At 44.8% G+C, this 13,730-nt stretch overlaps 1 protein-coding gene across 1 annotated transcript in view; it reads left to right on the plus strand.

The window, feature by feature from the left end:
- Positions 1-13,730, plus strand: part of UNC13B (unc-13 homolog B (C. elegans)) — a 238,762-nt gene that overhangs the window by 43,791 nt on the left and 181,241 nt on the right. The window contains exons 2-5 of the mRNA XM_009330423.1: positions 1,277-1,306; positions 3,448-3,547; positions 8,912-9,029; positions 10,055-10,178. Of these exons, the coding sequence (XP_009328698.1) occupies positions 1,277-1,306; positions 3,448-3,547; positions 8,912-9,029; positions 10,055-10,178 (372 nt within the window). The remainder of the gene's footprint in view (positions 1-1,276; positions 1,307-3,447; positions 3,548-8,911; positions 9,030-10,054; positions 10,179-13,730) is intronic.

A 13,730-nucleotide genomic window follows, 5' to 3' on the forward strand; every position in this document is an offset into this window, starting at 1 on the left:
TTATATGTTTTGCTTGCACCATTAGGTTTAGCATCAGGAATGCTTCAGGCCCTGAACCTGGGAAAAAATGAACCTGTTTATTTTGGGCCTAAAGGCTCATGGGCCTTGGCAGTCTAGGTAAAAGCTACAGCTCTCCTGACTTCTGTTTGAGACGCCTCTGGCTCATACTGTACCCGATACAGCATTTCCTTCATGCAAACACCTACCTGGACTGTAAATGCTTGAAAAGGAGAATTTCTCAAATAGTAAGGGTGTTCTCCAGCATCACACTCTGTTGCAGCTCAGTGCATGTAACTGTGTAAGGGCTATTTGTATTTTTATTTTTTAATGTTCCTTTCTAGAACATTAATCTTGTAAGTTAGACTGTGAGCCTTAGTAAGTGTTGGGTGCCCTGTTTTCTGGGGGAAACTTCACTTACACCAGCTTTTAAATCTTTTTGTTCTCAGGTGTGTCTTGCTTCCTAGCTTGTTAAATATGTTTTCTTCTCAGTGTTAAGTTTTCCACTGGGAAAACTAGCTGGAGCCTAGAGATGTCTTCTCTTAGTGCTTACGCTTAGCAATAGCAGTGAGGATATGAGCTTGCAAAAGAGAAATGTAAACAAAATCTCCCCTAGCTAGACATGGACCTTTCTCCATCCAGTGAGATAAGAGACAGGGCTGTTTTATGTTCTAACCATTGTTTTTGATAAATACTGTCCTGGAATTAAATTAACAGAGGAGAGCTCAGAGAAGTGACATTTGAGTTTAGACTGCTGCTTATTCAGCATAGCGGGTTAATTTGATTTACAGATGTCATACTATAGAGCTACTATTCAGGCTTGATTATTTGCAAGTTGTGGTCGAAAGCCTGCTCTGCACTGTTGAGGAGAGATTCTTTGTTTTTAAAGAAATGTTTATTTCTTCTAGAGTGTCTCTAACTTTGTAAGTGAGGTGGTATGAAATGACATCTTGCTAAGCAGCAATAACCTCTAGTTGCAAAGGACTGGTTTTGAAATTGCTTTGCATTAGCTGTATCACACTGCTTTCCAAACATTAATCCTATGATTATTTTTTAAAGGCATTGATTTAGAGAGTTGAGGTGGGGCACAGAAAAGGTTTTGCCTCCAGAACTGTTAAACTGTTAAAATGAGTGAGGATTTCCAGCTACCAGGCCTGTACTGAGGGATGTTGTCCAATTAATGCGATGCCCTGTGGCGCTCTGACTCAAATGAAACTGTAGCAGGAGAAAATCACTAACAGTTTCTTTTTTTTTTTCTTTTCCTTTTTTCTCTTTACAGTAAAAAAAGCTAAACTCCAAGGACCACCAGGTAAGCCATGCTCTGCTACTTGTTTGCACCAATGGTGACACCTGCTTTCTCACTCCTGCTTGTGCTGCTCCCTCCAGTTTTCATCTACCTCCTCTTTGCTCCTCCATGGTCTCCTTAGGAGTGACAAAAGCTACCCTGAGAGTCCAGGCAGCCTGAGTTAGTAAAAAGCTTGAGGATGTGACCTGGTATCACAGTGCTGAGAAACCTCTATCTGCTCACCTCACCTGAACAGGTGATGGATGAGGAAAGATGTTCCTTTACTGTCACCAATTCCCATCCCATCCTGCCCTTTCCTCTTGTCCTTCCTCTGTCCCTGTTAAAAACAGGATCTGAAAACGTCTGCCAAGCAGAACTGGTGCATGCCTGTCTGGACTCAGTGCCTCCTTGATCCTGATCGGGGTTGCTGGATGGTACCGCAGGGTTGATTCATTCTCTTACGTGGCAGTCCATAATGGCTGTGCTTGGGATTGAAATCTCATCTGCCAGGTTTTGTGTCTGCATAATAAAATAAAAACAAAGAGCTGGTGATACCCAGAATTTACAGTCTAGGCAACTATTTCACTGTGGTTCAGTACCTAGCAAGGAATCCCTTAGCAGGTAAATAAATACGTTTATTGAATGAAATTTGATGTACAGTTTACAAAAGAATAAGCAGTTTGCTTCTGGAATAACAGCTATTGAAGTGTATAGATCCGAAGCAATTGCACAGCTGTATTCATGACTTACTTGTTCAGCTTTATTCTCTTGATATAGCCATCCTCAAGTTATAGCTGAAGGCTTCCCAGGTCTCCTTGTCCATACTCCGTGTCATGTTGAGATCTGTGTGTGTTAAGATCTGTGCGTGCACCAACCTTGAATTTCCAGGGAAGGAAAGCTGAGTGCCCAGGCTGGAAGGAAGACTATGTGTATTTTATCCTTTCTCTAATCAAGAAGCCTGCTCACGTCTGCAAAACATTTGTCCTGTAGTCTAGATTTAACTCAACTCAAGCATATGGTTTCACTGACAAGCCCAGTGTCCCAGGAGCATGCAAGTGGTGTAGGTAGATATGAGGGAATCTGACTTTCAGTGGCTTCTTCCTGAGCTTCTGGATCATGCAGTTTCCCTTTCCTCCCTTTCTGTTGGGATATTTGAAGCTAGATGCTGGGACATGCTATAGTAGCCCACAGCAATGATGCATGTGAATTTTGGCCGTATTAAAATGGACTGTGATCTAACTTACTAGCAATGCAGCAGAACACTGAAGTATTAAAATATGTACACTGCTTTCTAGCTACTTAGCATATGTCTTGTTCCAGACTTGATGAAACCGATAGATAGGTCTGAGGTGGTAACTTACCTTAAAAGGGAGTTTGTTCATTCTCAGGTGCTGATATTCAAACTTTGAAGGTGTCTGTGCTTGGCTGGTTTTGGTTCTATTAATAAAGGAGTAGCAGCACCTAGGAAAAAAGTTGTTCCAGGCTTTTTCTTCAAAGTTAAAATAAAAAGCAAAACATCTAAACAAAGCCTGTCTTGTCAAAATGTGAGTGTAACGTGGTTCTTCTAGGTCAGCTGGTTTAAGCAATACAGATCAGTTTTAGCACATTTAGCATGAATCACTGTATGTTCCTTCTGACCTTGACTGGTCCGTAAAGTTCTTTGTGGACTCAGTGGTGGAAAACCAGGTTGGAACTAGGAGAGCAGTTGGGTCAGAAGGGAAGGGATGATACGATCAGCCCAACTGCTTCTTGCTTGTATGTTTTGCAAGTTTGTTTTTTGCTCTGCGTTGTCTGCACGACGGCCCCTGTTCCTTCAGGCTGTTTCTTCTTCCTCTCGTCTGCATTTCAGTAAGCAGCATCTTACACACTAAGTGTCTGTGTTCTTCAGGATTTTACTCTCTTTCTTCGTCCCTGACTTACTGCAAGTGCGTAGTTGCCCGTTTTTGTTTGTGCATGAATTTCTAAAAAACTGTGATTGAAAACTTGATGGCAGGTGAAAAACATCTTGAACATTTGGTTCTTTAACCCAGTGATGTCTTCCCGTATGGGCTTTTCGTTTTGGGTCCCCCTGGGATGCAATGTATGGAATGAAAACCTTGAAACATTGTGCTTTTGTGATGAAAGGGTATAGGGAAGGAGATAACTTTTTGCCTCTTGTTCCCCAGATAAATTCAATACGTATGTGACCCTGAAAGTGCAAAATGTGAAGAGCACGACGGTAGCCGTGCGAGGTGATGAACCCTGCTGGGAACAGGATTTCATGTTGTAAGTACGGTGTTGCACAGCGATGAGGTGCTTGTGGTTGAGTCCTTCCACAGCACTGACGTTTATATGGAGCTGCTATTGTGTTGTATAAATTGGAGTACTCCAAGTAGGTAAAATACACAAACCTGGTGACAACCTAAATAATTTGCTTTTCTGTTGTACACACTGACCTGTCCTGAAGGAGATGTGTGTTGGAAGATTGTCTCTGCTGATGCCGACTGGCTGGAGTAGCCTGTGTCCTTTAACAGTACCGGGTTGCCTGGGTTCCTGTTCTTCACTGCACCCTGACACACAGCTCCAAGGCTGGCTGCTCCCGCAGGGACAGGGAGCCAGAAGCAGAGTGTGGTAGGATGGCTGGTAGGGCAGGGTCCTCTCCAGCTGAGGCCCAGTCCCACAGTACCTGAGCAGTGCAAGCGGGGCCCGCCTAAGGATCAGGCCAGTGTCTGCCGAGGGGTCAGGTCATCAGACAAGTTCGTAGTAATGAGGCAGGTGTGAGGTCAAGCTGGGAGTGCAAGTTAGCAAGCCAGGCTCAGGGATGTGTCTGGTAATGATAATCAGGGTCAGGCATAGTCCAGCAATTGCCGGTCAGGTCCATAGTGACGAGGCAAGTCTGAGGCTGAGCTGGGAAGTCGGTCTGTGGGTTGGGTCTGGATTGATGTGGTCCATGGCCAGGCATGGGTACAGCTGTGGCTAACCTGGAGACAAACACACTGTATTGGGTTTGCGTGGCAAGGTTTTGGTAGCATGGGGGCTACAGGGGTGGCTTCTGTGAGAAGCTGCTAGAAGCTTCCCCTATGTCTGATGGAGCCAATGCCAGACAGCTCCAAGTTGGACCTGCTGATGGCCAAGACCGAGCCCATCAGTGACGGTGGTAGTGCCTCTGTGGTAACATATTTAAGAAGGGGGAAAAAGTTGTCACGCAACAGCAGTTGCAGCTGGAGAGAGGAGTGAGGATACGTGAGAGGAACAACTCTGCAGACACCAAGGTCAGTGAAGAAGGAGGGGGGAGGAGGTGCTCCAGGCGCCAGAACAGAGATTCCCCTGCAGCCCATGGTGAAGAGCATGGTGAGGCAGGCTGTCCCCCTGCAGCCCATGGAGGTTAACGGTGGAACAGACATCCACCCGTGAAGGACCCAGCGCTAGAGCAGGTGGATGCCCGAAGGAGGCTGTGACCCCATGGGAAGCCCATGCTGGAGCAGGCTCCTGGCAGGAGCTGTGGACACGCGGAGAGAGGAGCCCATGCTGGAGCAGGTTTGCTGGCAGGACTTGTGAACCCACAGGGGACCCACACTGGAGCAGTCTGTTCCTGAAGGACTGCACCCCGTGGAAGGGACCCACACTGGAGCTGTTCGTGAATAACTGTAGCCTGTGGGAAGGACCCATGGTGGAGAAGTTCATGGAGGACCGTCTCCTGTGGGAGGTACCCCACGCTGGAGCATGGAAGAGTGTGAGGAGTCCTCCCCCTGAGGAGGAAGGAGCGGCAAAGACAATGCGTGACGGAACAGACTGCAACCCCCATTCCCTGTCCCCCTACGCAGCTGGCGGGGAGGAGGTAGGGAAAATTGGGAGTGAAGTTGAGCCTGGGAAGAAGGGAGGGGTGGGGGGAAGGTGTTTTTAAGATTTGGTTTTTATTTCTCATTATCCTACTGATTCGATTGGTAATAAGTTAAACTAATTTCCCCAAGTCAAGTCTGTTTTGCCCATGATGGTAATTGGTGAATGATCTCTCCCTGTCCTTATCTCGACCCATGAGCCTTTCGTTATGTTTTCTCTTCCTTGTCCAGCCAAGGAGGGGGAGTGATAGAGCAGCTTTGGTGGGCACCTGGCATCCAGCCAGGGTCAGCCTGCCACACACACCTACAACATAGCTTGGGCAAGGACTGAGGGCCCATAGCAGAGCTTAAATGGAGCTCCTGGGTCATAGGAAGAGGGTGTGGGTGGAGGCTGGTCAGGGCAATTAAGGGCTGCTGTTAGGGCATTCAGGGCCTCAACATGGTGATCCTGGTTAGCTCAGTGTGGGAGCTGCTCTTGTGTGTTGATGTTTCTTGCCATTGGCCTGATGCCCATGAATGTGTTTTCCAGCTCCCCTGCTGCAGCTTGAGGGGCTGCCAGTCCCTGCCATGAGCAGCAGAACCAGTTCCAGCTCTCCCAGGGTTTCTGGTGCAGTTGGCACCTCTGATTTGCTCTGGTCCTCGTAGTCCTGACACGTAGCCAGGGATTTCCCAGTGTCTTTTAGAATGGTGGTTTTCTTGCCGGTGGATGAATGACTCATTGATATATTGCATCTGCTTCTGTTTCTATAGCTTTGTAAGACAGAGTGAACTAAATTTACTAAATCCTGGACTCCAGGTGCTTTTCTCTGAACTTGGCATGGACACTGTTGTTGCGGGACGGGGGAATGATGTTGTGCTCATCTTGTGGAGTCAAAGCGAGTGCTGCTGTTTTTGACTGGGTCTGAGGTGCTTGCATAGTATCCGTAGCAAGAGACCCGCATGGGATTTTATGTTTTCCAATCCAGCAGCAGTTGGTTCTCCTCTGCCAAAAGTGGGAAGCTTTTGCCTCTGGTTGAGGAGTTCACCTGGGTCAGTACAGTGTTGCCATCATAGCTGTGCTCCCATCTCCCTTGTTTTGTGACACTCTGCTTTTGGAGCAGCACATGAGGTGTGTGCTTCTGCACGGAGAATCTGGAGTCTATCCTTTGGCATCTGGTGAAACACATGTGCTCCTGAATGCCACCATCTTCTCAGCTCTGCAGTTCCTGGTCAGACAGAAGCTGTGGCTATCACTGATGTAAACCATGCAGGACTGGGGTCAGGTTAGGGCAGGGAATTGTACCTGTCTGCCAAATCACGTGCCCACACCCAAACTACTAACTCATTCTTCCTGTGATTTGTGTTCAACCTATGGGCAGGAACTACCTTTAAACATGGCCAGCTACAGAGGAGGCTGCTCACCAGTGATTTAAGAATGGCACTTCTTTGTGTTGGATGATGGCCCTCATGGTTGTTCCTCCTTCCCCTCAAACAGCTCCTGGAACTGCTCTCCAATATCAGCTGGGAGCTTACCTAGCATGCTGTAAGGTCACTGTGCCACTCCATGATTAGTTGCTAGGGGATATGAAAGCAGAATATTAGCTGAACTTCCTCACCATTATTGTCCCTGCTTTAGCCAAGCAACAACACAGTTGTCCTGATGTTTCTTTATAACGAAAATATTACATGTGGCAAGGAACGTGTTTTGCATGATCCTGTGTACATTAAGTTGTCCCAGGAGAAATAGCACTGATATTCCAATACTACTATTCATTGGTTTGCTCTTTTTCTTTCTGAAGTTGGAAAAGGCTTTTGAACACAGTAGTTTTTCCCTGAGGGAAGGATGCTTTTACTGTCTGTGTTTGTGTTTACCTTTTTTATGAGGCATAGTGGAAGAATAGACTGCAACTGAGAAAATGCTTTGTATCTGTTTTTGCTTCCAAACTCCTTGTGAGACATAACTCTTCAGAACTGGGGACTCTGGGGATGCTTGAGATTTGCTTATTTACCAGACCAAAGCACTTTAATGTCTTCTTTGGGGACATCTTCTAATTTTGAAGCAGCTTTAAAAGGACTGCATATTTGTAGCAAGCACCTCTTGAGTGAAAGTGCAAACTGATGTTTAGAACATGATGATTAAATCGGTGTTGAAGTTGTTAGAAATTTCTTTCATTTAAATTCTGTGTGTGTGGAAAGGGAGGGACACCAAATTCCAATCTTTTGTTCTTTGAAGCTATTCTGCATCTAACCAGAAGGTGGAGAAAGGGAGACACAAAGGCAGTCAAAGCCACTGTACTGAATCTTTTTTTTTAATTCTTATCCGGTGACCTGTGGTGTGGAGTTCTGTACAGAATTCCGTTTGGGTGTCTTATGATCAGTGTCTTGCTCTGTCCATGTATGTTGAAGCAAAGAACGTGGTTTTACAGTGTGCCTGAAAATACAGTATTTCTTCCCTTCCCTTCCCTTCCCTTTCTGGCCTCACACTAGTCCAGCCAGCAGAAAATCAGTCGTTTCTGTTGTTATTGCAAGTTTGTGCAATCAGATAAGTGTCAACTTCAGGAGGCAAGCAGAGTAGTGATGGTGCAGGTGGCTAGTTGTTAGCTTGGCCGTATTGAGTAGCCATATCCAAATAGAGGGAGCTGGAGACTCAATTTCAGGATGCTAGCAGTAAACTCATAATAAGTCTGTGTAATGGCTTGATTTTGAACTATGTAGACCAAGTCACCCAAGTACTGGACACTCCTGACCTCAATTCCTGTGTCCTTAAACAAGAACAGAAGCGCTTGGGTTTAAAATAGAAATTAATGTGCTTTGCTGTAGCTGTAGGGTTTATCTTGAACCTTGTAGATACAATATTCTCTTTTAAAGTTGTAAGAGGTCTCTGGGGCAAAGCTCAAATAGATGCTGGGATTTGCAGCAGTTCTTTTTTTTGGCTATGATGGCAGTCTATAGGAATTAGCGACTAATGTGCTTTTAAATTCCCTTGATAAATTTAATATGGATACATTTGGGCAGAAAGACAGCGGGCAGCAGCACTGTGTGTCCAAGATACCTACTTTTGGGGATTAGCGGTTGCACTAGCCAGCATGAAGGAGGGAGGCATAAATGCTATGAAGCATTGGGAAGAAGCGAATTTGAGATGCATCCTTTCCTTACTGAGAGCGAAGATGTTCATGAGAACCTTCAGATAAGTATTTCCAAGAACTTGGCACTTGGTGGTTGTGTGGCTGTATTGCCGCTTGCTGCCAGAGATTCGCACGGCTCAAAGCCTTGCAGCGTCACGCAGAGGAAGAAGCTAGTGCTGGAGCGGCAGCGGTGCAATGCAGCCCTGAGCAATAGGTAGTGCTGCTGATGCAGCTATGCTGGGTTTGAGACTGTTACTTCTGGCGTGCGGCAGCTCCACTCACAGGTAAGTATTGGCATGTTTGGACCTGCCAGAGTACGCTTGTATTGCCGTGCTGCCAAGGGAAAGGAGACACCCACTTTGTTAGAAGTGGGGTGCCTGATGACAAAGAACATCTCACCTCTAGGCTTTGGCCCAAGATACCCTTCCTCCTCCTGTGTATGTAGCTGCTGAGACGAGTTCTCAATTGTCAGTCCACGCATGCGATAGCTCAGGGTTTTAGTTTGCAATCTTTGTGTAGTTAAACTGTGAGTGTTCTCTGTATGTATGAGCCACCTCAACCGCATGCTTCCAGAAGCTCTCTGTAGCTTGACACAGCTGCGTGGAAAGAGTTCACTGGTATAATCATGGTAGTAATGCAGAACCTAAAGCAGAATTAGGCTGTATTCTGCTTTTTCCTTACCTGTGCTGCATTTTCTTTTCTTGCAGTGAGATCAGTCGGCTGGACCTGGGCCTAATTGTTGAAGTATGGAACAAAGGACTGATCTGGGACACCCTGGTTGGGACCGTGTGGATTGCTCTGAAGGCCATTCACCAATCTGATGAGGTTAAGCTGACACAGAAGCTTTATATTGACAGCTCCAATGTTGATAGTTAATGTGTTACAAATCTAGCCTGGTACAGCCCAGGACTGTGCTCCTCAGAAAAACTTCCACTTGCAAAGCCAAGAAGGCTGGGTGGGGGAAGAGGGCTGTCAGCATCACACTGGGGTTGTGGATTTTTCTTTTTTTTTTTTTTTTTGAAGAATGCTGGGATGCTGCCAACAGTGAGACCAAAACTGAGCTTATGTAGGTACCTCTGGACTCATTTCACTCACATGGACTCAGAAAACGGGGCTTAATCTGTTAAGGAATGCATATAGTTGTCAAGTGTCTGAAGTCTTAAGGACTGACTCCTTAGCTGATGCTCAAATTTCTGTAAGTTTCTGCTAAAGACAGAGGGTGCCCTGATAACAGACAACTTGATCTTTAAGGTAGACCCAGAGCATGTCTACATCATCTTGTTAAAGTTTCTGGTTGCAGTGTTAGAGGGTGTCTAGTGGTGCTAATATGAATGGAAAAAAGTAGGAAATGGGATGTGCCGATGTCTGTAACTGCCCTAACTACTGAATTTGGAGGTTCTTGCAGCTAAGCAAGACATGTTTGTTTCTTTACCTCAAATTTCAGGGAAATTATTTAAAAGATTATTGAATTTGAGCAGGGAGAGAGAGCTTTTATTTTCCATAAAAGAGTGGGGATGCCCAGCAGTGTGGCCACAAGGTCTAGCTGGCGCTCAGTTCTGGCTGTCCAGACACTCTTTGGTGTCTGCTTTTGAGGACTTACCTTTGCAGTTCCACTGAGAAGGCAGTAGTTCTGCTGGGAGGTGTTTGCTGCTCTCAAAGGCCTTTGAGATTTGGAAGAAAAGCTGCCAGCATGTGCTGAATGAATGTCATTTGATGTTAAAATCGGGTACGGGGTCTTGATAATGCGGTAAGGCTCTTCCTGGAGTCTTTTATTTTAGCAAATGTGTGAGAGTCTCGCTGCATAAGGACCTGCCAGACTTGAAGCTTCACCTATGGCTTGTGATTCACAGGAAGGTCCTGGGGAGTGGTCTACGCTGGAGGCAGAAGTTGTAATGAAACATGATGAAATCTGTGGAACCAAAAACCCGACTCCTCATAAAATTTTGCTGGACACAAGATTCGAATTACCTTTTGGTGAGTGCCTTTCAATAACTTACTCAGGGTTCTGACAGTGGAGAGAGAGTGTTTGGGAGCAACTTGTGTTTTATAATCCTTGTGCTTGTTCACAGTTCAACCAAAATAGTTCAGTGCAAATTAAACTGCTGGTGCTCATTTCTTGTTTGGCTTCTTTCTAACAAGATCAGAATAATTAAGGAAGATTTGATGGTCTCAGAGTGCTGGAATGTTTAGACTAGCAGCAGTTTAAGTAACTATTGATACTATTTCAGGATTGTGCAGTTAGACATTTTGTTCCTGAGCAGGGAACATTCACTTCTTTGTACCTAGACAAATTTGGCTCTAGCAGAGGTCAAGTGTGTTGTTAGTGCTGCTTTGTGGTAGGTGCACTTAAACCCTGTTAGAAATGTGCAGTTCAGTTAGTGAAACATTAATGCTGAGTGCTCCTGAACATTATCATTAGCAGAGTATATAAATAACTTGGTGTTGTAAGAACTGCCTTTCTGGCAGTTACTTGTGGTTGAAAAGTACAGAATGTGGAAAAGTAGCTAATGGGAGCAAACCCATCTCAAGTAAAGTTGTGTGTGATTTTTATTTTTTTTTTTTTAATTTTAGTTTACTTAAATCTAAACAAAAAAAACCCCCAAAACAGACAAACAAACTCCCAAAGGAGGGGCTTAACCAGAATGCATCCAAGGCTTACATAGCTCCTCTTTCTAGCTCTTAGCTGACTCTTGGGACCAAGAAAAAAGATGGTGTTTTTGGGGCTTGTGGTATTTTTTTTTTTTTCTGCAGTGGGCATTTAAGTGCTTCAAAGTTGTCTGTCATTGCAAGGCTCATCTCTCCTCCTCTGCCTGTTGCTTTTTTTTGCAGCCAAGCCCCTGGCAGTGCGAGCAATTTGCATTATGCTCTAAGCACTGGTGGAGCATTTGTGCACCCGCTGGCATTTGGCCAGCAACTGCCAGGATTGGCCATCTGTTGTGGAAAAAAGTTAGGTCATCTATTAGTCTCATGCCCCCCTTCCTGGTGCAAAGGAGGATGCAGGCTTTGGCCCTGCAGCACTAAAATTGATATAAATTGTGTCTTGTGCTCTGGGAGCTAAGCTGGGTGTACTGTTTTGAGTGCACAGTCAGCTGGATGGTGCAATTCAGGGTGAGCGCAGTGTTTTATAGATGTAATAGGCACTGCTCTTTAACTACAGTCCAGGGTGTAAAGGGGGAAAGGTATCTGACATCTCAGCTGTCTTGACAGCTAAGCTATCTAACATTGGTCTGGAGCCATCCCTCTTCCTCATGAAAATGTCCTGGTGATTCACTGCTGTCACCCTGTCAGTGGGAAGTTTATTACTGAGATTGCTTGTTATAGGAGAAGAGGAACAACTCACTTGATTTCCTTGTGAGGTGAAACGTTGGTTCTGTGGGGCAAGTGTTTAGGCTTCTGGGAGGGAGAGAACACAGCACATGTAGCTGAAGGCAAGGCTTGTAGCCGCTACCTTCTCATCTAAGTTCATTCTGACATAGTTGCTTGTAAACTGTCTCTGTTTTAAAAGAAAATGAAGTTCTGATCTCTCCCTATGTATTCAGAGAGTATCCAAAAGAGAATTTGCTTTCTTCTGCAATTCATGTTTTGGACTGCATTACATTTTGCGAATTTTTTTTTTCGAGTATAGGAAAACAGACTCCCTGTAAACCATTATGTGTTAGAGCATCTGGATTTTAAAAATATTTCAGGTAATAGTGTGTTTTCTCCCTACTACTATACTCAAAACACAGGTCTCTGTTGTTTGTTTGTTTGTTCTGGGGTTTTTTAACTACTATTTTAAAATGTATGATGTTCTATAGAACATAGAATTCTGAGAAGTAGGATTTCATGCAGAAGACTGAAAACATTAAGTCAATAACAAGCTTTTTATGACTTCTGTTTTTAACACAATTGATCATTTAAAGCATAGCTATTACTTATTCCTTTGCTTGCTATGCCAATAGTTCCTGAAAATAACAGGAACTCCACACTGCTGTATTGAGGGGCTTTTATTTTAGAGTGTGAAAAGTTGTCTGCCTGTCCGGTGTTTCATAACGTCCAGGAAAAATGGGCACATCAGTTAGCTCTTTCAGGGATTCTGCTGCTCTTCACTTGAAGAGTGCTGCAGTTTTTCTTGGATGTGCTCAATTTTCAGTCTATCCTGCCACGGCAAGGTCAGAAGCAGGTTGAAAAGTGGTAGGCACCAAGAGTGTGGGATATTCCTCTAGAAGATAGCATCTACCTGTATCACCTTCTCCAGTGGTGCTTCCCTTCACACCATGACTGAACATCTCCTGCCATCACCTCTAGGATAGAGAAGGTGTACTGTGAGACTTGGAGGGATGCATGGAGGTAGCTCAGCTCACAGCACTGCCTCTGCGTCTCTCCTGATGGATTTGCAGGGCAGTTTCCCTCTAAATGGAGGGTAGCAGTATGGACTTGTAGTGCCCCACATGTTAAGACTGTGTTGTCATATGAGCTGGGAACCGCTGCTTTAAACCTACACAGAGAACTAAATGGATCATTGATCTGCTGTGGAAATTCTTAAGTCAGCAGCTCTGTTGCTGTAGAGGTAACGTTTTAATAACAGCATGTTTGCAGTGACACTTAGGAACATTGTGTATCATGTTTTATTTCCCAGGTGAAGATCTCCTGGCTATTGTAGATACATGAGAACTGGAGCGGTATGTGTGCACATGTACAGCTTGTGCTGCTTTCCAAGTCTGGTAAAATACAGCTGTCTGGGATAGCAGCTTTAACAAAATAGTGCATTCTTCTGTTTGGCTGTGCTTTTGTACTTTCTCTATCATTTCTGGCTGCTCTGTTTCATTTAGGTTAGATGATGCATATGGATGCAGTACCCCAGGTTACTCAATCTGTGTATTTAAAATGTCTCATTGTGTTTAGGCAGAGCTGGAAGTTTTTAAGGGATGGTAAGAGAGAATAAACAAATTTGAAAGCTGGAGAAGTTGAAGTCCTTGGTGTAAAACATGATTGCATATGCGAAGAGGTTTAGAAACTGGTTTGTTGTGTGCACTATATTTATCCTGGATTAGTTTGCTGCTTCTGCTTCCACCCGATATGTTCAGGATTCTTCCTCCTTGGTATGTGTTCTCCTGGTACTCTGGAGATTGGCAACAGCTAAAGCTGAAATAAATGCAGAATGTGCTGATGCTGCTAGTGGTAACACATGATGAAGGCAACTTAGAGATATTTTTTTTTCCTTTTTCATATGAAGTTGTTTTTAACTGTTTACCAGCCTTGGAGTTGGGAAGCAATTTCCTAACAGAGGCTGGTGACAGCTCTAGTCTCTGCTCCTGGTGATATAAAATAACCTTTCCTGAGGCCATCCAGGAATTAAACTTTGTTAATGCCCAGATTTCTAATGGGACAAAGAACATCTGTGGTGGCCTTGATATATCCTCCATGTGTCCCATTGCATGTTCCAGATGCAGCTCTTGCTTTGTGTTCAGTAGTGTTGTGTCATGGTTTAACCTCAGTTGGCAACTGAGCACCACACAGCGCTTGCTCACTCTCCCCCCTCCCCCC

The sequence above is a fragment of the Pygoscelis adeliae genome, unplaced genomic scaffold (genome assembly GCF_000699105.1).
Source record: "Pygoscelis adeliae isolate BGI_AS28 unplaced genomic scaffold, ASM69910v1 Scaffold628, whole genome shotgun sequence".
In the NCBI taxonomy this organism is placed as follows: Eukaryota; Metazoa; Chordata; class Aves; order Sphenisciformes; family Spheniscidae; genus Pygoscelis; species Pygoscelis adeliae.